The 26175-nt window shown below is 40.5% G+C and overlaps 1 protein-coding gene across 1 annotated transcript in view; it reads left to right on the top strand.

The window, feature by feature from the left end:
- Suclg2 (succinate-CoA ligase GDP-forming subunit beta) overlaps nt 1-26175 on the top strand; it is a 256926-nt gene that overhangs the window by 49860 nt on the left and 180891 nt on the right. The window contains exon 2 of the mRNA XM_041639888.1: nt 10958-11099. Coding sequence (XP_041495822.1) covers nt 10958-11099 — 142 coding nt within the window. The remainder of the gene's footprint in view (nt 1-10957; nt 11100-26175) is intronic.

Genomic DNA, 26175 nt, shown 5'->3' with positions numbered 1-26175 from the left:
TCTCTTAGTTGACTAAATCAGGCTCTTCCTAACGCTTTTTGATTAGCTTAACACTGCTTCCCTATGTTGCAGCATTAGGGCTAATAAAAAACTTCATTTGCCTACTTGTGAACATTTTTTATGGGCAGAGTAGACTGAGCTGATGATAGGGAAGCCATGATATGCATAGTAGACAACACTGGGTTCCAATAAGCAACTGGGAGCAGTAACTGTGAGGAGCCGAGGCAGCCGAGACCACAGCTGGGAAAGGTGAGAGGCGTGGTGCCAAGACTGTAGAAGGAAATGTTTCAGAAGGTGAGAGAGTGAGTGTCCTGGCCACCAGAAGGGTCCCAGGGACCTGCTGAGCCCTAGGTGCTATAGACCCTGATACTTAAGATTCAAGGTCTTAATACAAGCTGGTGTTAGCTGAGGGTCTTCGCATCCTGGCCTTGAGAATTATAATACTGCTGTCATCTGCAGCTGGTGATGCTGGCTGCTGCTGGGCGCTCTACTCTGCCTTTCTGTTCGCTGGATGAAGGGTCATTCAGAGTCAGGGCCCAGAGCAATAGGCCTCTGGCCCAAGTACCCGGAGCTGTTAGGTTCTCTGGAAATTAGAGCTTGGAGCTACACATCTCTAGTTCTCAGAACTCCATACACATCTGAGTTTGTCCTAGCTCATGAATGGGCCATGGCATTGAACAACCTGGCCCAATACTGAGGAAACTGATTTGTGATTTCCTATTTATGATTTCTGTCTTGTATATTTATTTATTTATACAGTGCACTGCTTCATATGTGTACATGTCTGAAATCAAAGTGATATCCCAGTGAGTGCATTGTTCTGGTCTATGGTCTTACCACCTTGAGTGTGCCCAGTTAGTCAGAATCTATTTTTCTGTATTACTGGTCTTCTTTAGTTCTGGCAGTTTCTCTTTGCAATGTGCCATGGAGAATAATCTGTGTTAGTATGTTCATATATAATAGACTATATTATTCTCAAATGCTCAGTGGCTAATACATCAAAGATTTATTTATCATCTGTGTGACTTTTAGCCGCAGTAAACCCAAGGACAGGATTTCCCTTGGAGTAACTCAGTCCAGGTTGCTTTTACTCTTCCATTTTATTAACTCTGTTTGTGGCTTCCAGGAGTTCTGGAGTGTCATGCATAGTCTTTAAAAGTGTTGGCACATTTGTCACAGGCCAGGGGAGTCCTGTGCAGGCACAGATATTTTACATGCTTCTGGAGCAGGTGTTTCTTCTATTGCGGTGTCATTTCATACCAGTACACTTATGATAAATTGAAAATCAGAGCTGAAAAGGTAGCGTAGCTGCTAAGGTTCTTACCACACAAGTCTGAGGACCTGAGTCTGATCTTTTGAACCCATGTAAAAAACATGCGTGTGGTAGTGCACACGTGTAAGCCTAGTGCAGTAGTGACAGCAGACTCCCTGATAGCTAACCTAGTGTTGTGGATGAGCTTTAGGCCAGTGGAGTTCCCAAATGAGGTGGACTGCTCCTGAATTATGCCACTCAGATTTCTGAAGGCACACACGTGTACCCATATGAACACATGTAAACCAAGATCCCTAGCCTAGGGAAGCTCACTCTTAGAGTGCTTTTCATTTTACAGGTGGGCAAATCTGCCTATAGCAAAGCCCATTTCATAATAATGTACTGAGTAACTCACTTAGTTTATTGACTACTATTCACAAAGGGGAAGTTAGAATGGTTTTGGGGGCATACTCCCACTGCTACACATTTGATGGAGAGTCAGGTGAGAAGCCATTGCGAGTTGGGACCAGCTGCCTTTTGGTCATATTATAACTGCTGTAGTCACTCCTATTTGGTGGTCATTTAGATCATTTTCTGCCCCCCTTTTATTATGAAGAACAGTACTCAGAAGTATCGTGTGTGTATCTCAGATACATGTTGTATTAGTATAGACATGAAACACATACATGCCAGGGAGAGAATATAGGTATTCCAGTTTTCAAACATGTAATTAAATGATTCAGAAATGTAATTAAATGTGTTTTTGAGACGTACCTCTCTGTGTTGCCAAAGTTAACTTTAGACCCGAGGCCCTCCAGCCTTAGCCTCTCAGGTGCTGGGATTCCAGACAAGTACCACTAGGAATGCTGTTAAGCTGTCCTTGAAGGTTTTTACCCCAATTTTGTGTAGATGGTAAGAGGGTAAGAGTACTCTCCTTTTTATAATACAAAGTGAGAAATTTCCCTACTGTGTTTGATAAATGTTGTCCAGATTCCATTGCCAAGAATGTGTTGTCTAAAATGCCCGTTTAGTTTTCAAGGATGGAGCTCCACCCTTTACTTGGTTTTGAGTATGTATGGAATGTTATGATAGAATATGGTAATAGTGGTGGTCAGATGTGGAAATGGTAGGGAGACAAAAAATACATGTGAAATGAACTCAGTATTTTAATAAGAAAAGAGTACAAAAACGCACTCACTTTGACTTAAGCAGCGACAACTCAGCCTGTGCCCCTCGAATGACATCTTCATTCCTTGGGAGGCTTTTCCTATGTGTTAGATTTCTAGTTTTCTAGCTTTATGGCATGTGCAGGCTCTTTCTAATATTCTCTTATGCGGTATTCCAGAGTAGGGCAGACGTCTGGGCAAAGCCAAGATGGTTTTCTATTCCATGAGGGTTTGTAGCTCACAGATTCTGACTCTGGGGGGCGCCTGGCTCAATGACATGCTTTTTTGTTCTCCCCTATTGATTTTTTCCTTTTCCTCTGTGGTGCTATTTCAGTAGTCTCTACACCTCTAATTTTGAAACCCCAGGGCGAAGATGATTTCTCGGTCGTGTCATTTTTTCTTTTTTCTATGTAGCTGTCTAATTTTGTGCTTTGAATTTTCCTGTGAATTTTTGCCTGCTTAGTCATTGTCTTCTCTTGGTTCTCTTTGTCCTTTTTCTCATTTTCATTTTTCTTCCATCTCTGCTCCCATGTTCCCATCGGCCCTGAAATCTTTGTGTTACTTTTCTTTTAAGTTTTATTTCCTCTTTCCCTCTGAGCGTAGACATGCCTTCTCTGTCAGAGGAAGGCAGAAGGGGATGGAGAAATGGGAAGGCCATTGTGAAAGTCCCACTCCACCTGGGTGACTGCTTACCCCAGGGGGTTGGGAAATGGGGCAGAAAATAAGAATTAGCCCAGATTTTAGCCTACCCCTGGTACTATATGTGATCCTGGGCAAGTAACTTCTCCTTCTCAAGGTTTCTGATTATAGAGGAGGAAGATGGATCCCTGAGGATCCTTTGTACCTTGGGACCTCAATGTGAGATATAACACTGGACAATTCCTCAGCACAGGGTCAAGACAGCTCCTCTTGTCTTGAGTCAGTGCCACACTTTTCTTCTTTACTCTGGAAGGTCCATGTCAGTCAGGGCCCCACAACACAGCGCACAGTCCATCAGATCATTTACTGTTGACAAGGACAAAACTCAGTTCTGAAGGTTATTAGAAGTGTTGGAAGGCAGAGGGGCTGGGGCTACTGAGCATGCTGAGTGCTTAGAGAGGAGAGAGTCTGGACCAGCATGTCATGACAGGGGAGATGGGGGAAGATGATGGGAAAAGGGTAGCCAGAGGATCCTAGAGCTTCCTGAAGAGTCAGCTCTGCTGGAAACACTGCCACTCTGGGACACTTAAGCAAGGTCTGGCATCTTCTTCCCACGGGTTGATCCCCAAGCAGAATCTCAAAGGTATGCAGAAACCGATTAGCAGAGAAGCATGAAGAAAGGATCTGAGGGCAAGCAAGAAGAGTTCTTTCTCATTCTTCTTTCTTTTCTTCTGTTTTTCCCCCCTCAAGACTTGAGTTTCTGTATGTATCCCTGGATGACCTGAAACTCCATAGAGCAGGCTGGCCTCGAATTCAGAGAGTTTTGCCTGGCTCTGCTTTGCAAGTGCTGGGATTAAAAGGCACTTGACACTACTGCCTGGTACCCATTTTATTTTATTTTTTTTTTTTTGTAGTTAATGGTCCAAAATACTAAACAGGGAACTAGAAATAATTCACAAGGTTTAACTAACTGATTTTTAGCATGTTATAATTCTAGTTTATTTTCATCCCTGTAAATTAAATTTTAGTGTAGATAGGAAAGCAAAAATATTCAGGAAGCCTCCAAAATCTCAAACCATATCCTCTAGACAGCTTTCCTTGTGGATAAGGGGAGGCTCCATGATAACTGGCAGAAATAAGAGATGGCCCTGGGTTTGTAAACTTCCTTTGTCATTTGCATTCCAGAGTTGGCGGACACTTTAGAACCTTGCTAACTTCTACACTGAAGATACTGTTGTAGTCTGTAGCACTTTTTATAGTATTCTTGTATTTCTCAGGACAGTGCTTGATTCTCCATCTCCCTCCTCCCAGCCTGCAGCAGCTGCATTTTTCCTCTCATGTGATGTCCGAACATTTCATGCAGGTTCTGTTTACAGTAGACTTTTGGTCTTTTGAAGAGTACAGCATTTTGCTCATCTCTACCCGACTCTGTATCACCAAGGAACCCCTGGGAAAATAGGAACGGAATACAAACACAGGGAACCAACCATGTTAGTCGAGCAATAGCTGTGGTCACAGAGGCCTTTTTCCTGTTTACTCTTGCCCGTGATCTTAGCCTAGTGACTTACCATTGGGTTTTCTTATCTGCAAGATGGTTCTATAAAACACAGCTTTCACAGGTTGTGTTCTCGGTAAGTTGCGTCTACTGTAGCAAGCTCTATGAATGCTTGGACTTATCTTGTTTGTCCTACTAGCTCTTATAACTTACTTTACCCTGTTTTTCTTCGTCTGCATTTTGCTTCAGAACTTTTTACCTTACTTTCATTCTGTATGGCCTACTTTTCTGCTTCTTCCATGTCTGGCTGGCTGGTGGCTCCCTGGCTGGCTGGCCACAGGCATTTCCCTCTTTTTCTTTCTCATTCTCTTCTCTCTCAAGCGTAGATTCCTCCTCCTACTTATTCTCTGTGCTGGCCAGCCCCACCTAGCCTTCTATTGCCTAGCTATTGGATGTTCAGCTTTTTATTAGACCAGTGAGGTGCCTTAGGCAAGGAAAGCGAAACAGATGTAACAAATCTTTATTCAGTTAAATAAATGCAGCATACTTTTACATAGTTAAAGTAGTATTCTGCAATATAAGCAAATGTAACACATCTTTGCATAGTTAAAGTAATAGTCCACAGCAGTCTACAATAGTAATAACCCCAGAATCACGGTGTCTAATGTCCACAGACATTACTGCATGTCCACAGGGGTTTAATCTTCACTGCATGTTTATTGTGAGCCACCTCTGGCATGAGTTTCTTTCACACTGCAGGCTGATAGATTGTTTTCTATTGTTGTTCCTCTTGAAGAGGTGTGGGGAGAACTAAGTTGAGGTGGGGGGTGGTAATCTAATGTTTCTTGGTTATGTCCCGTATAATATACACTCATGGATTTACTGGCTGGAGTTAGTGACATGGCCTCTTCTAATTTCAATCAAAGGAAGAAGTTTGAGAGTATTTGTGGGTTTGCACTAATGATAGTTACACATGTAGAGAGTATTACTTGACTTCATGACTCCTTCAGTCATTAGATTACATGAGCACACAGTGAAATGTCTAATACAGCACCAGTGCTCAATGATAGCAGGAAAATTATTATGAATAGCCAATGGTTTTAACCATACTGTTCACTATCCACTTGTTTAGCATTTTTTTTCTTATTCCCCTTAAAAATGCAGGAGGTAGTGGGTCTTGAAAGGATTTAGCAGAAATTCATACACGCACACTGATGGATACGTATATACATGAATGTACACATGTGTGTATGCAACGTGTGTGTTGGTGGACGCGTGGCTGTGCATATATATGTAGATGTAGGCATGTAGGCCACAGGACAATCTTTAGATACTTTTTTTGTTTTGAGATGGGCTTTCTCTTTCATCTGGAACTTGCCAAGTAGTCTAGGTTGGATGAGACAGGCTCTCTCTCCCATTGGTCTGGTCTGGAACTTGCGAAGTAGGCTAGACTAGATGACTAGCAGCCATGGTTTCCACCCATCTCTACCTCCCTAACTCTAGGATTATAAGCACATGCTACCATGCCTAGCTTTATGTGGGCTCTGGGATTGAACTCCGGTTCTCATTCTTGTACAGCAAGCATTTTGCCAACTGAGCCATCTCCTTAACACAGCACAAATTCTTAAGAAACGGAGATGGCTTAATGAAGTTTAGACCTAGTCGGTGACCCTGCTCTTTCAAGGTTTTGGTTGAGCACAGTCAGCTGACACTTCTGTAAGAGGATTATTTTGTGAGGTGACAAGGCTGGGCATTAGCACAGGCCTTGCAAGTCTGCTCACTGTCTTGGTTTTCATTTAAGAGCAAGTGACTTTAAGCTGGCATTCATTTGGGTCAATGTAAAAGCAGTCAATATGTATTATATGTCTTTGATGCTGGTCTCTGGATCAATTGCAATTAGTTTGCAGCAGATTGCATTAACATATCTGAAATTAATAGAGCCAGTGGTCTAATGAAAAGGAATTGACCATGACCACACGGTGGGTGTTTTTAGTTTCTCTCAAATGTGCTTTTCAAACTATATTTTTTTTCTTCTTCGGTTAATGGCTTTAAATTGATATGTCAACATAGGCCTAATCTATTGATTCTTCCCATTTGCCTTTTAAAAGCAATCCCTGATAATGACATGCGTGTAACATTTAATGTTTTCTTTCATTAGGTGGCTTTTCCTAAATACCTTAAACTCGTGTTTTTCTTGGAATCTTGTGTGGAATGCAACAGACTATTAAGCCCTTGAGTGTGTTCATTTATCAAATTTATGTCTTTTCAACTTCTATTGTTTCATTAAGACCTAGAAAGTCAGAAGTAAGATTAAGAAGTACTAAAATTAGATGGTGTGAGCATTGTTTGTCCCTCTATTGAGTTTTATTTAAGTATTATTAATTTTTAAAGAGTAATTATAGTCAATTTCAATATTAATGTTGTAAACAATATCTATGTATATATATCTATGTATGTATATATAATTATATGTATATATACATACATATAATATATGTATATATAATATTAATCCATCTGATGGGAGGAGTGATCTTTAGGCTTGATCCATGTCAAAGCTTAAATACTTTACAAGTATGCATGGATTTTTTTTGTTTATTTCACATTCCATGAGATGACTTTTATTTTTCTAGTTTAGAAGTAGTCAGCTTCTGAGAGTGGCACATTCTTTGTACTGGGGGCAAAGGGCAGGGTTTATTCCCTTGGTCATCTTGATGATTTATTTTGGTATTTTCCATTTGACAAGTAAGATATTCTCCCAAGAATGTCAGAAGGTTTAGAACACACTGCCTTAGAGCAGAATCTCATCTGTCAGTGAGGGTCTAGAGGGGTGTCCGGCCTTGTGACTCTGTGGTGTCACATTGTGATCCACAGATGTTTTGGGCCATGTTCATAGCTGTCCCGGGGAACATGTGGTCAGCAGGTCTCAGGTCAGACGTATCTATGAGCTTTGTTGGGTCACCTGTTTGAAAGAGCTCATGAGTACTTCCTAGTTTGGAGGCTATAGGAAATGACATTTTAAGGACATTTCAGAGCTTCTGAAAGCAAATTAAGTTTCTGTCCACATTCCTTAGGCCCCAGCAATGTGGTCAGGCTGACATTGTCTTGGACATTCATGGAGACCAGGGTAGAAGCTGGCAGGGGTCATTTATCAGGTGATTTTTCACACTCTGCCACTTTGAAATCCACATATGATTAAACTTTTTAATTTGCGTTAATGGACAGTTATCTCCTATAAGTTCCTTAACACTATGACTCATGGATGTAAACATAACTAAATATATTCCTGTGTTCATTGAAAATAAGATTGATGGTTTTGGCTGTTAAGATTGTTGGCTAAAATACAAAGTAATTTACCTGAGGGTCATCTTGTTCTTTGTAATCTTTTGATATGAATTACAAAGTAATTGATAGTGTATTTCGGAAAAAAAACCTCACTTCTACTGAATTTTAAAGCAAGATTACATCATATCCAACTGCAGCTGAGCAGGGGTCTCATAATGAAGACTCTGTAGTCAGTGTTGGTTCTTGAGTAAAACCTTACCCTTCAAAATATCTGTCAATCAAAAACTAAAGAAGTGCTGCAGGGAACTGCGAAGATTGCTCATCCATTAAGAGTGCGCACTGCTCTGGCAGATGACCTGTGTTCAGTTCCCAGCATCCCCATCAGGTGACTCACGAAGCCCTGTAACTTTGGTGTATCTGACACCCTTTGGCTCCCATGTGCACCTGCATGCACGTGCTGCACTGAAACTCACCCATACAGGCACACATACACATTTAGAAAAAATCTTTATAAAGAAAAGCAAAGAAGTGCTGCTTCATGACCTTATAGAGTTAAAACAATTTCCCTAAGATCTTTTTGAGTGTGATTAATAGTGCGTATTAGCCATTAAGATAATGCTTTGAACTTTCCCTACTTGAGCCAGGTGAGAGAGTGGAGGCATAGCGGTACGGGTGGACCTTTAATGTTTTTCTAAAATAACTTCTGTCTGAGAGGAATTGCCAGCTCACAGGACGCTACAGCAAAACAAAATGAAACCCCAGTAGCAGTGCTGTGCGTCCTTTGCCTGCCTACTTCCTCTAATGTTGACATCCGATGTAATTCTAGAACAACGCTAAAACCAGAAATTCGCACAGATGTCTTTCTATACCTAAGCTATTGAACTTTTTTTTTAAAAAAAAAAACACTTTTTTAAAATAGCATCTGTTAAGAGTTTCACTATGACAGTCAAATTTTGAGATTATAATTACATCATTTTCCCCTTCCCTTTCCTCTCTATAAACTTTCTCATAAACCGTTCTCACTTTCTCTCCTTCTCTGTCTGTCTGTCTGTCTTTCTTTTCTTGGTTTTTTGAGACAGGGTTTCTCTGTGTAACAGCCCTAGCTGTCCTGGAACTTGCTCTGCAGACCAGGCTAGCCTTGACCTCACAGAGATCCTACTGCTTCTGTCTCCTGAGTGCTGGGATTAAAGGTGTGAGCCACCGCTGCCCAGCTTTTGCTCTTAACTCATGGTGTTTTCCTCCATTAATTGTTTTTATATACACATATGCATATATAGTCCTAAACACAGCCTGCTTAGTTTGGATAATGTTACATATATATACGTCTTAAGGACTGACCATTTGGGAAGACTATCTCTCCAATGCTCAGCATTTCTTAATTGCCAGGAGTTCTTTGGGAACAATGTGACCTCTTGGGCTTTCTCCTCTCCACATTAGCCTGTCTATTGTTGCTATCCTTGTTCACTTCTTGTTTAGGCAGTTGTGTTAGTGAGAATTTATGGATGGCTGCAGCTTCTGACATTGTTAGGAGACACCATATTGTAGCAAATTCCTTTATCCTGTGGCTTTTACTGTCTTCTACACTGATCCCTAAGCTGTAGGTGAGGGAGTTGATCTGTAAATATATTTATTGGGACTGGACTCTGCAATTCATTTTAGTTATTTGTGGTTTTTCTGAAGAGGTCTTCTCACAAAAAGAAGTTTCCTTGATGAGGGATGAAGACTGCACTTCTCTCTGGATGTAAGGATAAATATTTAGAATGTAGTTAGGAATTATGGTGCTTTAGTGCAGTGGTGGTTGTAGATTCTCCTCTGAGATTCATGGTTTCAGCAGCCCTGGATAGTTAAGATTTTCCCTCTTGTTGAGTGAGTCTTATAATTAGACGGCTGATGGCTGCCGCTGAAGCATGCGTGTTACTACTACACCCTTAGTGTTACCCTGTCCTGTTTGTTGCTGTGGTTTATAGGCATGGCATCATACTTAGGGAGGACTCTTGGATGCTTCCTTCCTTTGAAACCTTGTGTTGTATATTTTGTGGTACCATGAAAGCTAGTCCTCAGGGAGGAGGCCTTCGGGTCAGTTCCACCTCAGGGGCCCCAGGTCCCTATATCTGAAATGCATGGTGTCTTCAGCAATACAGACTTATCTTCCACCTCTGGGGCCAAACAAGGGTAATAGCCATGGCCTGCAATGTTTTGGGAGTCTCTTGGTCAACCCTGACTAACAACTCAAAAGGCTTTCTTATGCCTAGTGTAAAGGTTTTGTTAGATGGTCTTTGGCTTTTAGAAGGAGCATCATCAAACCAGATGAGTTTCTTTTAAACTATATAGGTGTGTGTGTATATATATACACACACACATACATACATACATATACACACATATATATGTATATATTTATATGTATTACTTTTTTTTCAGGCTGATACTATTATCAAAATTATAAAAATTTCCTGATCACTTTATGACTTTTAAAATTCATATGTATAATATATTTTGATCTTTACCCTTTATTACCCTCTCTTCTCCCCTTCCCTTCATCTTCCCAGCCAATACTGACTTCTTCTTCATCTTCCATGCATCTTTCTACCTAATTCTCTCCCTCTTTCCCCTACAGACACACACACTCACACACACACACACACACACACACACACAGAGAGAAAGAGAGAAAGAGAGAGAGAAAGAGAGAGATAAGAGAGAATGCAAGTCCGTGACCCAGTGACCCAATGAGTTTAATCAGGGTTACTTAGAATGGTGATATCACCTATGAAAATGTTGATCTGTCGCAAACAATTATTAAATGCCTAGTCCTTAGGGTGGGATGAAGCCTGATTAGCCCCTTCCTCACATGACAAAAAGGTGATTTGTGATTTGCCCAACCTTGTGCAAGTAATCGTAGCTGTACTTTTACCATTTTTTTTAAAAAAATCTGCATTTATTTTGTGTATATAACTTTTTTGACGTTTTCGATTAAAAAGGCATTGTGGAGGATTTACTTAGATTTGTGTCTTAAGCTCAGCGTTTCTCAGTTCTGGTTGATAGTACCTGTAAGACTGGCTATCTAGAACAAGTGTTCTTTTTTCTGTTCTTATTAAATATCCTTCCACCTCTCCCTAGGCCGGTCACTTAACCTCCAGAAGATGGCTGAACCTGCAGGAATACCAGAGCAAGAAGCTCATGTCCGAGCATGGAGTGAGAGTCCAGAGGTTCTTTGTCGCCAGCACTGCTAATGAGGCTCTGGAGGCAGCGAAGAGACTGAGTAAGCTGGTCCAGTGGATGAGTATTGGCCATCAGTGAGAGCTCAGGATGGGGCTTCCCACATCTGTGCCTTTGCTACAGGTTACACGCTATCAGTGAGAGCTCAGGATGGGGCTTCCCACGTCTGTGCCTTTGCTACAGGTTACACGCTATCAGTGAGAGCTCAGGACAGGGTTTCCCCCTTCTGTGCCATTGCCCCAGGTTGCACTGTCTGGGTGAGAATAGTGAATTGCTAAAGCAGAAGAACACTTGAACAGGAAAACTTGATTTTTCTTTTGAGATAGCAGGACATGGGGGTCACGTTGTGGGAATTTCTCTTAAGTGTTCCTTTGCACCCTCTTCTATCAACTGTGGCTTTGAGGTGGGAAGAAATAGGGCTCAGATGAGGCATGAGAGAGACATCCATCTAGAAGCCTCTTAAAAGATGGGGTGAGTGATTGGAGAACAAGGGGAGGCAGGCAGCAGTTTCCGATTGGTCTGTCATTCTCTTGAACTTGTGATCCTCCTCCTGAGAGCAAGTGCTGACATCACAGATGTTCTGGCAGAGCCTGGCTAAGGGCACAGTTTTAAAGCCCAACTATTTTGCCCTCCTGTTACCAGCTCTGACTGCTTAGGAGGTCCTTCTCCTTTCTGTGCCTCTGGTTCCTCAGCTGTAGAGCAAAGCTGTGCTTTCTGCCATCACTGTCATCTCCAGGGCCTCATTCATCCATGTCTCTAGCTGTGGATGGAGAAGAATCAGGTCCTGCTATCTTCTTTCCACTGACGATTCTGTGTGGTGGCATAAAGAGTCTCTGATTGGCATTTGGGTTTTAATAACCAGTATTAATAAAATGGGAGCCACATAGAATATTTAAAATTTCTAATTGTCTTTAAAAAGGAAAAAAAAAAGGTGATAGGTAAAATTAACTTTGATGATACATTATATTTAATATATCCAGCTAGCAGCATTTTATCATAAGACTAATATTAATGAATATTAGGTTTTTTTCCTTTCCTTTCTCTTGTTTTTCCTTCTCTTTATTTCTTTTCTAAGATAAAGTTTCCTGTAGCCCAGGCTGGCCTTAAAATAATCCTATTGCTGAGGATGACCTTGAACTCCTTGCCTGTCTCTGCCTCCAGGCTGGTAAGATTATAGGCATGCTTCATTTTCCCTGGCTCATATGGTCTAGGACTCAAATCCAGAGCCTTGTATGTCATGGTAGGTGAGTATTCCATTTCATAAGAGTCTCATGTCAGAGGCTCAGACACTGTGACAGCTATATAGGACAGTGTGGTTCTGGACACTGCAGGGAGGGAGTTGCAAGTGCCAATAACCTTGGGGAACAGTTTTTTTCCTGCTAGGCCTGGAGGAGACCCCCACCCCCTCAATGACCTTGGGGACAGACTGGATAAGGGATGAGTATTTTTCCTGGAGGGGATGATTTTTGTTTTAGGGATTGAAAAACGAGAAACAAAAATTGTAGTAAAGTCAAGTTAGCTTTTGCTTTTGATTTTCCCTTTATTTCTTCAATGCAGGCCTGTGTACTAGTGTTGAGGCCACGCTGGAAGCCACTGATGGCTTCCGTGTCTCTAACCAGCTTAGACACAGCATAGCTAAGTGACAGCATGGCTTTCAGGTCTTCGTGAAGTTAGGAACTTAGTGAACCATCTAGCCTCCTACTCTTGGGCTTATCTTTTAGGAAAAGTTTATTTGGCCATTATTTCACGGTTGGAGATTCTAAACTATGCTTTTATGATAATTTTTGCTCTTGGGAAATTGACCATGTACTTATGTTTACAAGAAGGGAGAAAATGGACAATAGAGCGAGTTTAACAGAAAATAAAAATTAAATAATGAAAATAAACTTTTTAAAAAATTGAACTTTATTTTTGAGGGTTTTCAAGAAATTCATCATGTATGAAGGAACTGAGAATAGGAAAGGGATTAAGAAAACCAGACACGATGATGACAATGAACACAGCGCTGCTGTGCACACGAGTACTGTTTCCCTGTGAGGACCTGTGATGTCTTCACTGGTCCTGCTTGTTGCTAAATGAAAATTCAGAGAATTAATCACAAGCTCATTTGGTGCCGGGAAGACAGCTCAGTCAGTCTGTAGAGTATTTACCTTGAAAGCATTAGGACCTGAGTTCAATTCCCTAAAGCCCACAGGACAAAGAGGGAGAAGGGCATCAGCAGTTCACCCCGTGACTGAACCAAGAGTCACACTCGGTGAGGAACTGTCTTACAAGCAATGTCTCATCTAGTTCCTGACGTTAAGTTTTGTTGATCTGAGAGCAAGCTGATGACTTTGTGAAAGGAGATGCTACCAGTTCTAGAAGGTTTACAGGAAAACAAGCTAATAGTAAGAAAAAGGAAGTGTAGGAGTCACTGTTACTGTGACTGCCTGCAGAGAGCCCAGCCAAAGAATCTGGTGGAACACCATAGTGTTCGGGTTCTTGCCACTACAAGATTGACAAGGAACCACAGACACACTTTCACCAAATATATCTGAGGGCAAGATTAAAACTGGATTATGTGTCTCCTTGACTGTGCTGGGATCTCCCATTTATATACATATATTATGGAAAGAAATTATATAAATATTAATATACTGACATATAGAAAGCATTTTATGGGTTTGTATTTTATCATCATCATTATCAGGGACATCTAATTTCAAGAGACTTACTACATCTAATTCCAGTCGTAATGTAAATTTGTGCACAGATCCAATGTCTATAAGTAGTGTCGTGTCACTCTTGTGATATTAGAATTCATATATTAATGTATAATGTTTGCAAAGGTCTATTTACTTTTCTTAGATTCAGATGCTGTGTTAGCTTACGTTTCTCAGTGCTGTGACCAGATACCTGACCAGAAGCTACTGAAGGGAGCCAGTGTTTATTTTGGCTCAAAGTTTGAAAGAATACATTCTGTTGTGATGGGAGGCATGGCAGCAGGTGGCTTATGGGGAAAGAGTTTAATTTTCACAGGACAGGATGCAGAGAACAGGTGGGAAGTGAGGTCGGGCTATAAAACCTCAAGAGGTCTCCTTCCTCTTCTGAGCCTCTGCCTCCATAAGAAGCACAACTTTCCAAAATAGCCCCATCAATTGGGGGCTTAGAATATGAGTCTGTGGGTGGTATTTTACATTTTAGCTACAGTGGATATTTTGAAATAAAATGATGTATTACGAAAACTTTTTAAAAATGTTCCTTGATATTAGGTGTACCCGTGTTCTAATGAATCCCTACCCTACCATCTGTTTTCTTTCTGAACAGATTGGGTATCGGAACCCTTAGTCTTGGCCATCTGTGGATCAGATCAGCTATGTTTGTAACTCTCCTGGACCAAACGGAGTATGTTACCTCTCAACTGCCCCAGATTTTCTTATTGTCCTTGTCCTCTGTCACGCCTCTCCTATCTTTCATATTTAGTCAGTAGCCAAAGCCTGTCAGTATTGAGTGTAGCATTTTTACTTTATTGACAAGGAAACGACAAGATAAGGTTAAAAGCGTGGCCAACATTGTCGGGCTAAGAATCAGCAGAGATGTGGTTTGCCCCCAGCTCTAAAAGATTTAATAGTGCATTCCCTCTTTGCTGGCTTGATGGCAGCAGTCTAGGGAATGGTTTGTGTGGGTCAGCATGTTTAAAATTGAAAGCGAATATAAATAAAATTAGAAGGTTGTATTAACTTGATATGGCAGGTTCTTAGATACAGTTTATAAAACCTGTAATTTGGAAATACTTTCTTAATGATTCATTTCATTGTATTTCTTTGGGCACAACATTTTGCTGTCTAGTTGTGGATAGCTTGTCAACTTGAACATTTGTTAAAATGGGCAATGCATAGCTATTGTGTCTGAAGTGCAGTTTATAATGATAAGAGATCGATTGAATGAGATCCTCATTTTCTTGCACTAAAATAGATTTATATCTGATTGAGAGAATAAATGTAGTTTGGCAAATGAAGATTTTAGTATATGGATGGTTCTCACGAAGCAGTTTATAGTGTCTAAGTATGCTTTAAAGAAGGAAGATTAGGCTGAGAAACAGCTCCGTTGATGACAGGTTCATTCAAGTCTGGTGAGCTGAGGACCCTAGGACTCACATGTTAGAAGTAGAGAACTGACTCCCTCACATTGTCCTCTGTCCTCTGCTCGTAATCCTCCCCCACCACACACACACAATAAACATCTTCAGGTGTCCTAATCAGGCGTGTTGCTGCACGCCTTCTTTTAATATGAAGTAAATTTCATAAATGCAACCCACAGATTGCAAGAGAACATCTATTATGTACAGAACGGATCTGTGTATTGCCTTTCAGTTCTCTTTAAGGTCCACCCAGGACTGTCAGTATAACTCAGAAGTACTTGAATATAAACACAGATGAAACTTCTTGGACTACCTTTCCATTTTGGGATTATCTACAATTTGTTAATTATGTCCATCGCATGGACAGAAACTCTCAACATTTCAATAAGCAGGAAAAAGTATATTTTAAAAAACTCCAGTTTTTTTTTAAATCAGGAAAGAGGATTGAAATATAAATGGACAGATTAATCTTCTGTGAGGTACTGACATTCCCTCCTAAGATGCAGATGGAGCTCTCACTGGAATTGGATAGCTTGGGCTGCTTTCAGCTATAGCCTGTTTCCATTCATCAATATGAGAACTTAACTCTTGGTTTTATATGATTCCTTCCTGAAGCCTGGCACATTACTTACACCATTAAGAAATTCTGCTTCTTATCTTAAGGGGGCTGCTACCCATCAACACTGATTGACAGCTACTGTTAATCCTGTAGACAGTTAAATACAGCAGCCTCCTGGACTGTTGAGGCTTTGCCATGTGATGGTGTGTGATTAACATCTTTCTTTATATTGAGACGATCTTTTTACTTACAGTGATAGTCAAGGAGAGCTTTGATTTCTGTGAAGTAAATCCCTCTCCATTATTTTGACCCATGAATCAGCAATGCAAAGATGCCCTTTCAGTTCCATGTTCTATGTGTTACACCAAAGCTCATGCTGGTCTGCTTTCTAGGACTCACCGTGCTGGGAACATAATGGGGGTTTCTGTGCTGATTCAGTTGTCTTTCTGGCAGCTAGTGGCCCCCTTGATGTTTTCACAATTTCTACACCTGGTTCTCCCTTCCTTCTACTTCTTTCTTCCCTCCGCTCTTTTTTTTTTTTTTTTTTTTTTTTTTTTTAATGTAGTGTTTAGGCTCAAACCTGGGCTTGCATAAATGCTAGGTCAGCATTGTAGTTATTCACCTATATCCCCAGCCCATAGAGTCAACTTCTCTTGCTTGCTGCTAGTAATCCTGACTCATCCAGGTACAAAGTGTTCATCATAGGTCCTAAGCACCAGAGACATTGTTGTGGTGCAGGCAATTTTCACTTGCTAAATCTTAATTGTCTGTGTACCCTAAAAGAGTCCCTGAGTTGAGATTAATGGTTGGCCCTAATTGATGTTTATGGAAACACTTCTATTCATCATTCCTTTAATAACATTTCCCATTATATGTATTTTTGCAAAGAATTCTCTTTTCTAAAATGTTCTCTTTTCCCGAATCTTCAACTGTAGATGGTATTTTCTTTGGAATACTTCAGGGTAGGAATGTCTTTTTCAGTAACCGTCTTTTGCCCCTGAACAGAAGCAGCAGGAGAGCTGCAGAGCCCTGGCTGGATCGGACAGGCTTTGAGGAGGCAGGCCTAGGAGAGTGGACATGGAGCTTCCTTTGAGGCTCCTTAGAAACCAATGGGAACACTGCTTTGAAAGCCATAGCTTCAGCTTCAGTTTGGCAATGCATGAAAGCAACACATTTGAAACAACAAAAATAGGAGCAGGAAGGTCAGCTCCTCGTCTTCACTATGTGCCTGTCTTCCTGTCAACTATTTGAATCCCTTCTTTCATGTAATACTCATTTAAACCAAAGGAAAAGTATCAGGAGATTTCTGTTTACCCTTCAGTGTGTCTCTGCCACTAGTGTGCCTTTGATGGAGTTAGGTATTAACTTTGTTTTTAAAACTTCCTCATTGGCAATGAATAGGAAACTATGTTCCATGTGGCCTTATCTCCAGAACCTCAGCAGCCATTATTTCCTTGGGTCAAATTACTTCATTTGTGAACTGTAGTTTTGAGTATTCATAGAATATCTGATATAGTTGAAAATAATGAAAACTTTGCTTGGATTAAATGGCACAGGGGCTCGTTTAGGATTCTTCTGATTGTTCTGACTTTTAAAAAAACTTTAGATACATAAATATTTAATAATTTTCAAAGGGCTATGTTTATTGTTAATCTTGGAAAATAGAGAAAAGTGAAAAACTGAAAATCTTTTTATTCCAATTATTTAAAGGAAACTTGTATTACTATTAACAATTCTTTTACTTTTTCTTATTTATTTATTGCTTTCTTCAGTATTTTGTTTTACCTATATGCTTAAATAATGTAATTGCAATGTGATGAATTTGCTTATAAGGTTAGGAAGCACAAATAGTTTTTAAAAATCTGTGTTATAATATGATTATCACCCAAATAATTTGTTTTTTTCTTAAAAATATTATTCCCACCAGTACATAATAATCTCTAGGTTGAGTATGCTATTTCCCATTGTGTTTTTTCGTTTCAGTGTTTGCATATCAAGGAACGATCGTTTCTTTAGCACATATACTGCCCAGTTTTAGTAGCTCAGGATAGTAAAATGGTTCCTTTGCAGAGTCCCCATGTGATCTTGTGCTGCCCCAGCAAAATATACTGTCTTCATCTTTTCACTCTGCCATCTTCATCAAGTGGCTTCCAGAGATGACCCGGGAAACTTGCCATGACAGCCACTCAGAGGGAAGAGGCATGTAGAGCTGGAAGTAAAGATTTGCTCGAACTGCATACCTCACTTTCACCTAATTCCATTGTCCAAGACTAGTCTTATGGTCCTAGCTGCGAGATAATGTCTCACAGTTCAACCCTTGCCGGCCTAGGGCTCCATGTAGACCAGGTTGGCCTTGAAGGCAAAAATATCTTCCTTCCTCTGCCCCCCAAATGCTGGGATTAAAGGTGTGCTCCACCACAGCTGGCCCAGTATTTAGACTTAAATTTTTCTTTTTTCTTTTTCTCCTCTTCCTTCTTCATTTTGCATTTGTTTATTTGTCTGAGTGTGTGTGTGTGTGTGTGTGTGTGTGTGTGTGCGCCTGCGCATGCACACACCAGGACACTTATGTGGTGGATGGAGAACAACTTATAGGAACGAGCTCTTCTTTCATTGTTTGGGCTCTGGGGGTCAAACATAGATCATCAGGCTTATAGACAAGCACCCTGACCTCCTTGGTCTGGTTTTTAGACTCATGAAAGAGTATTTCCCTCTTTGATTTGAGGCTGAATGTGATACTGGGCCACATAGTCAGGGTGCTCATCTCCCTCTACTTTCCTGGTTATTTCCACACACAGTTTACTTGGGTATAAAATTGAGAGTGATAATATGTACTTGAAGGATGCTTGAGATTAAGGAATAAGAAAAGTGAGTGCATGCCTCACATCAATGAGGGACTGACAAAATTCCTTTCCTTTTTCTTCCTTTTTAGACTGAGCCAAACCAGTGTTTTGAGCTTTCATCAGAGGAATATAATAGCTACTAACAACACCAATGCAAAATAAGAAAAAGATTTCTCAGTGCTTTTGTGATAATAGCTAAGTGTTAAACTCTTATTTACTTTCTTAGATGACTTGATATTGAACTTACTATTACTCATATATATTGTTGGTAGTTTCTAGGAAGATGGTGGTATATGAAGTCCAAAGCTGCATAATTTGGAAAGAAAATGAAAATTGTCCTTGCCTTTGCATTGCTACAGAATAAATATTTCCTGAAGAATTATGCTTTTAAGATGCTCTGCTATTCTCCAAGGTGGTTATTAGAGACACTGACAGTGTTTAACATGCTCTTGAATAGCACTAACTCTCCACCTCAGTTTCCTAGGTTATCTTACAAAAATAGAAACTCGGGAAATAAATGAGAAGCTATAAAAGAACGATGCCACTTTATCTGCCTCAGAATGAAAATTGACGTGTAAACAGCCTGCCTCGATTATGTATTTTTTTTTCTTCAGTGTGGAACAAACTAAGATGCTTGGGAGACTGTTATTTTTCTCAAATTAAATGTGAACCTAGTATTGGATTTTTCTTTTGTCTTTAGCCTTTTATTTGAGTGAATGTAATAGTCACTTCTATATGAGGAAAAAGAAACACAGATGGGGCATAGCTAACGGGAAAATAACACTCGAAGTACTCAATATGCAAAGCGAGACTTTTCAGTGACTTCAGCTGCTGCATGGGTTGAAGAAGCAGCTGCAGATAAATGCATCTCTTCTTAATAAGATATTTGTCGATTAGTGCCATAAACAGGTAAAAGGTCTAGTAGGACACTGTTGTTCAGACTTCCTTTTGTCTTCCTGTGTCAACCACTGTGGTATACTGGGTGGACACTGTGCACAGCATGACAGAGGTTGCCTTTCCCAACTCATCACCCTTTGTACTTTGTGTGATGCTCACTGCGTGTTTACAGCTGTGTTCTTGTCGTCTTTGTTAATGTTTTTTTTTTTTCTCTACAGTGTGACTTCTCCCCCTTCTTATTGAGAAGCGTAAACACCAACACAAGCACAAAATCTTTGATCTACCGTGGTGTCCTACCTGCAGGATACGCTAGTGCTCTGGTGACACAGGTGTGGGAGTAACTGACCGATACCTGATCTGACTTTAACCCGCTCATGAGATAGACCACTTGTATGACTAGTGTGATTTCTTATACATTGAGGCTAACCTTGGCATTGGGCCTGCCTTCTGTTCTGAGACAGTTTCTCCATCCTTCCTAAGGTTGCCTTGACTCTGTTATCCTCCTGCCTCTACCTCCTGAGTGCTGACATTAGAGGTATATATCTCCACACTCAACTATGGAGTCTCAGCTAGTTCTCCTTAGGAAGGAATATGATAGCTCTTTTTGTTTGTTTATTGTTTGTTTTTTGAGGCAGGGTTTCTCTGTGTTGCTTTGGAGCCTATCCTGGAACTCACTCTGTAGACCAGGTGTCCTTGAAGTCACAGAGATCTGCCTGCCCCTGCCTCTGGAGTGCTGGGATTAAAGGCATGCTTCACGTCGGCTAGGACCTAGTGTTGGACCTGAGTTTGCAGACAGATGGCTAGTTCAAGGCTTCCTTTCTTCCAGGGTTGAAGCCATTCCCACCCTTTTTCTTCGAGACAGAACTTTACCAATAGTCTTGGCTGACCTTGAACTTGTAGTGATCCTCTTGCCTCTGACTCCTGAGTGCTGGGATGGCCCACTTTCCATTCCAGGTACCTTGACTGTCATACAAGGTTCAAAGGTGATGAATGATTGAAAACTTCAGTAAAAGAGCAAACCATACAGCCCTGCATCTGCAGTTAAAAGTTGAAGTGTGTGACTCCTCTAATGTACACACAGTGCTGTTTCTTTTATGCACTTGGGTATATACTTAACCTTTGTTTAATGGGGAAGGCAAAACTAAGGGAGCAGCATCCTTAGGACAATGGTGGGAGATACCATGGCAGTGCTGTGGGTTGCTGCTAGCCCTGGTGGGCTGTGCTTCAGAGGATCTCCTCATGCTGGTCCTCACATCACATCACACTAAATAGCCTTGGCCAAAATGTAGCAGTTGTTAGAACAATTGATCCTGCTTAGATAAAAACAGCTCATCTCTTATTGGAGTCTGATGTTTGTTCTTATTGTATATAACTTTGTATCTGGTTTAGAACTCTCTTATTTAGACAAAAGGTGAGCCACAGCCACGTGGCAATAACAGATTAATAAAAATGTGTTAAGTAAGGTGTAAACTAATGGGCTAAGTAGTGATTTAATACAGTTTCTGTGTGTTCATTTTGGGAGTCTGGGTGGCCAGGATGAACAAGCGACCTCCTTACTACAGATTTAGGTCTGCATTTGAACTGCTACTTTGATTTTGAACGTTTTCATGTTCTTTTGGGGGGAAGGAATGGCCTTTTTAGACTCTGCGTATTATCAGTCTCATTTCTCGTTGACTAACACAGAGGGTGTGTGCATCAAGGTCCGACTCCCCAGATCATTTGGGGATGTTGGGTGAATAACATGGAGGTCCTGTTCACTGAGGTCCCCTTATTAGTGAGGTAATCCCATCTCTTTATGTAGGCAATGCTACACAACACTCTTGGTACCTTTAATAATACACTTGGTATATGTATTGGCTAGGCTTATGTCACCTTCACACAAGCTAGAGTTATATGAACTGAAGGAACCTCAGCTGAGAAAGTGCCTCCATAAGATCAGCTATAAAGCATCTTATCAATTAGTGATTGGTGGGGGAAAGCCCAACCTATTGTGTGTAATATCATTTCTGGGTTTTATAAGGAATCAGGTTAAGTGAGCCATAGGGAGCAGGCCAGTAAGCAGCACTCTTCCGTGACTTCTGCACCAGTTCGTGGCTCCAGATTCCTGCCCTGTTTGACTTCCTGTCCTGACTTCCTTCAGTAATGAACAGTGGTATGGAAGTGTAAGTGAAATAAACGTTTCTCTCCCCAACTTGCTTTTTGTTAATGGTGTTTCATCTCAGCAGCAGAAACCCTAAGATAATATTTTTGGCTAAGATTTCTTTCTGAAATGGGGACTAACAAAGTGGGTATATTATAAGTAAGTATAGGAGAGATTGAAATGAAGCTGTCTTTTGAGTTCTGAGCAGTACGTTCCCTTCCCTTCTGCAGTAGGACATTTAAGTTTCTAGGCCTGCACTCACACCGCCTTCATTTCTGTCATGTGCTGTGTTTTGCAGCTCATGGTACTTGCTACTGAGAAGCATATACCCGTGGAAGGTATAACTGGTAAAACTGGTCTGTTTCTGCAGACATTCGTCCTGCTACTTACCAGGCTGAGGTCTCAGGCAAGTGTCTTAAATTCCATGCCCTGGTTTTTCTATCTGCGTAAGTAACTAGGACTGATGTGTGTGTTTGGAGACTTGAATGTCTGCATCTTCTGTTAGCACAGTTAGACCAGTGTTGAGGACCCGAGACTCTATCCCTTTCCTCACTGGATGTCGGATGTTCTGTTTTTATTTCTGTTGTTATTTAGATGCAGATTTTCTGCTGTACTCCCTTGATTTGCAGGACTGAGTATTGAGTTATGCGGAGAACAGGAAGTCACTGTCCTGGTAAACTGACTCTGAAGGGTCACCTATGATTCAGGTCCATTACTTAGCTTTTATGGTTTATTAGAATAATCTACATTTATTAGAATAATCTACATAGATATTAACCTCTGCTTGATAAGTACTTGAAAAGAACTTTTGATAATCTGAAATGCAATTGCTTTTCAAGTTCAAGTCCATTAAAAATAAGATCTGACTCAGTTTCCACTTGTTGTGCACTGTCAGAGTCTGCTGTCTCTGTGACGGCCTTCCGTCTGTTGCCCTCTCCTCTCTCAAGTCCTTGGCTTCCTTGTGTGCTTCAGCTTCCTGTATTCTGTTCCTGTGCTCTTGATTTATTCAAACTCTGAGATCATCCTTTCTCTGAGATGGGAAGAAAGGCTCTGGACAGACAGACTGGGAGAGCTAAACAGCCCCTTGGGGGTACTTCTTGTTCTCTACCACCGAGACTGACAAAGGATCAATAAACAGGCAGCGCTGAGTGTACTCTGCATCCTTCCTGGAAAAGTGGCCTGTGTTCAATGGCTGAAGAGCAGAGAAGGCTTTTTTTCCCAGTAGGCAGGTCTCTGTAGTTGCAAATACTTTCTATAAATTCTTTCCTTTTATTATTATTATTATTTGTTTAAAGAACATTCATACTGAATATATCACTCACGTAGTACACCCTGGATTCAATTCATGCACTGTAGACAACCAGACAGACAAACCATACACACACAAAACAACAACAACAACAACAACAACAACAACAACAAAACTCAGAATTTATTTATTTTTTTAATATCTGAAATCATGGGCCGTGAAGTAATTTTTGATGTGAAACGTTGAACCATGGAGAAACAGTTTCAAAAGTATTTGAACTCTGTGAAGACAGTGCAATGAAAGCCTTGTCCTGTGTGACTCAGAAGCCTAGAGACAGGCCGTAGGCACTGCCCAGGGCTCAGTTAATTTAGGAGGTATGTGAGAAAGACATCTTTTCAAATTATGCTATATATATATATATAAAATATATTTATATATAACATATATAATATATATTCATATATATAATATATTTATATATAACATATATATATATATAATATTTATATATATTTATATTCTTCACATAACTGCCATTGACAGGAAAGGAATTACTTTTGTTTTGCAAATGAGGAAATAGATGTAGTGAGCTTAAATTGGTTAACATATCACAGTAGCAGACTAGGCCTAACACCGTAAGTCCTGAGGTGGAAGACTTTTCATGGAGAGAAGTTAAAAGGAGGAAAAATTAGCTTTAGCTCAGGGTGTTAGAACTTTCAGCCCAAAGCTAGGTGACTCTGTCATTTCTGGGCCATGGGAGCAGAGTATCATGGCAAAAGGCTGTAAGAGCAAAGTTCCTTATTTTATGGTGGCCAGGAAGTAGAGGGAAAGACAGGAAGGCGGTCAGGGCCATAGTATCACTTCCAATGACACATGCTTGATTACCTTGGGAAGTTCCCACCATCTCCCAATAATACCATTAAATGATGATACCGGTGGACACGTCAACTGATTAGGCCAGAGTGTTCATGATCCATTTACACCTTTCAGTGATTGGATCGTTAAATGGGGACCAAACCTTCAACACACGAGTCTTTCAGTGGAAAATTTCATAATGATAAAAATATTAACAGGAAATGAATGTGTGTGGTAGGGCATATATAATCCCCTCATCCTTTAGGTTTCTCACTCCATTGTGGAATTGAGTCAGATTGTGAGGCCAGTAGTGAGGTATCAAAGATACAAATTGAATATTGTTCCAATTAGCTTTAACTGTCAATTTGACACAACCTACAATCTCCTGAGAAGAAAGTCTTTATTTTGCATTTATTTATTTATGTGTATGGGTATTTTGCCTGCATGTCCATGTGTGCACCATTTGAATGCTTGGTGCCCAAAGAGAACAGAAGGCACACAGGATGGTACTGGATCCCTTGGAACTGGAGTTCCAGATAATTATGGGTTTTCATCTATATGTTAGGAATCAAACCTGGGTCCTTTAGAACAGTTAATGCTCTTAATTACCGATTCATCTCTCCATCCAGTCCCAGCCCTTAGGTTTATAATAAAGTTAAGCGTGGATGTGCAAGTGAGGCAGTGAGCAGCTTCAAGGTCCCTCTTAAGTTCCTGCTTGAATTTCTTACCTGACTTCCCTCAGTAAAGGGACTGTCAACTCTAAGCCACATAAAAGCTCTCCTTCCCCAGTTTGCTTTTGGTCATGGTGTTTGTCATAGCAATAGACTGAAACTAGAACAAATATAAATAGATTTATTTGTTTTTTTTCTGCTGTAATTACAGTATTCTGGTTAGTGTAAATAGTTTATTTCTTCAGCCAGCATGCACTTACTCTGTGTAGGCATTTGGTGCTGGATGATGTAACTGGAGTATATCTTGGTGTAGATGGAGACTGTTCTTTCGTTCCTGGCTGCCCAAATCTGAATAATCACACAGAAACTATATTAATTACAACACTGCTTAGCCTATAGCTTAGGCCTATTTCTACCTAGCTCTTCCATCTTAAATTAACTATTAATTTGTGTATCACCATGAGGCTGTGGCCTACCAGTAAGTTCCAGCGTTTGTTTGTCTCCTTTGGCAGCTACATGACGTATACATGGTATGTCCTTGACTCTTCCTGCTTTTCTATCTCTATCTCTATCTCTATCTCTATCTCTATCTCTATCTCTATCTCTATCTCTATCTCTATCTCTTTGGATTTCCTGACTGGCTTTATTCTGTCCTGCCATAGGCCAAAGCGGCTTCTTTATTAACCAATAGTAATAAAGGATATTTACAGTATACAGAAGGAAAACCCACATTGTTCTGGGAGGGGCTATAAATTAACATAAGAAAGGATAGAAAATGAATATGTGAACAGTTATAAAGCAATATCAAAGCTATGAGGAAATCAAAAGAGTGGTGAGATAGTGAAGGGAGGGAGGGGTAGAGTGGATGCTGAGGGAGCCTGTGAGGTGACATAGGACTCTGGGATATTTGTAAGAAGACAGAATGCTTGGTGGCTTCAAGGGACAGGACGGTGGTCTTGAAAGGTAGGATTGTGGTTGGTCAGGTAGTAGAACGAGTTCAGGTTGTAGAGACAGGTGAAGTCTAGGTTACTAGATCCTGTAAAGGGGTGCAGGTTTTGCTCTTATCACTTGTAATGGAAGAATGTTACATTCCTGCTAGAATCACTTAACAGTAGCTTATTCAAGCCTCCGTCATTTTACCAATGTTCAGTGAATCCTCCTGAAATGTATGTCCTCCCTCTCTTACAGTCCTTTTGCGGTCTTTTTAAAGGTTTCTACGCATAGGTGCTCCTCCCAAGTACTGTGAAAGAGTTGGCCATGTATTTAACTATCAGGCGTCTTGTCTTCTGCTGAAAATATACGACCAAGAGCACTCTGAGCATAAATAGAGGCTGCTCTTGCTGTGGGTTATTTCAGAACTGTTCTTAGGTTCCACGTGCCTTCACCTTCACACGATTTATAGGAATGTGAGTAATGTGTTGGAGACTAACAAATCAAAATCTCATTTCAGATGTGTGACACTAATGCTGTGTTGACTTATTGTTTCATGTGTTAGATTTCTGATCATATTACTGAAACACTTTCTTGAAGCGAGTAACAGGAAGGAACACTGAGGCATCAGATATCAGCTTCTGTCCTTTTCCTCTAGCAGGAATTCGCTAGAAGTTGTTAATTGTGTTAGATGCTATAGCAGACTGCCTCCATAGAGAATGCTCAGCAGTTTGCATTTTGTGGGTAGCAGAGAGCTTCAAGTGTTGTGATGCTTAAAAGAAAACACAGAGGCCAATTTTGGTTTATATTTATTGTTATGATTTTTTTTTTACTATTAAAGGCATTTGCTCAATAATA

Source organism: Microtus oregoni, unplaced genomic scaffold (genome assembly GCF_018167655.1).
Source record: "Microtus oregoni isolate MIOR12 unplaced genomic scaffold, Mior012 000002F_ref0000024, whole genome shotgun sequence".
In the NCBI taxonomy this organism is placed as follows: Eukaryota; Metazoa; Chordata; class Mammalia; order Rodentia; family Cricetidae; genus Microtus; species Microtus oregoni.
Note: the sequence above shows the minus strand (reverse complement) of the source record. Positions and strands in the feature narration are given on the sequence as shown.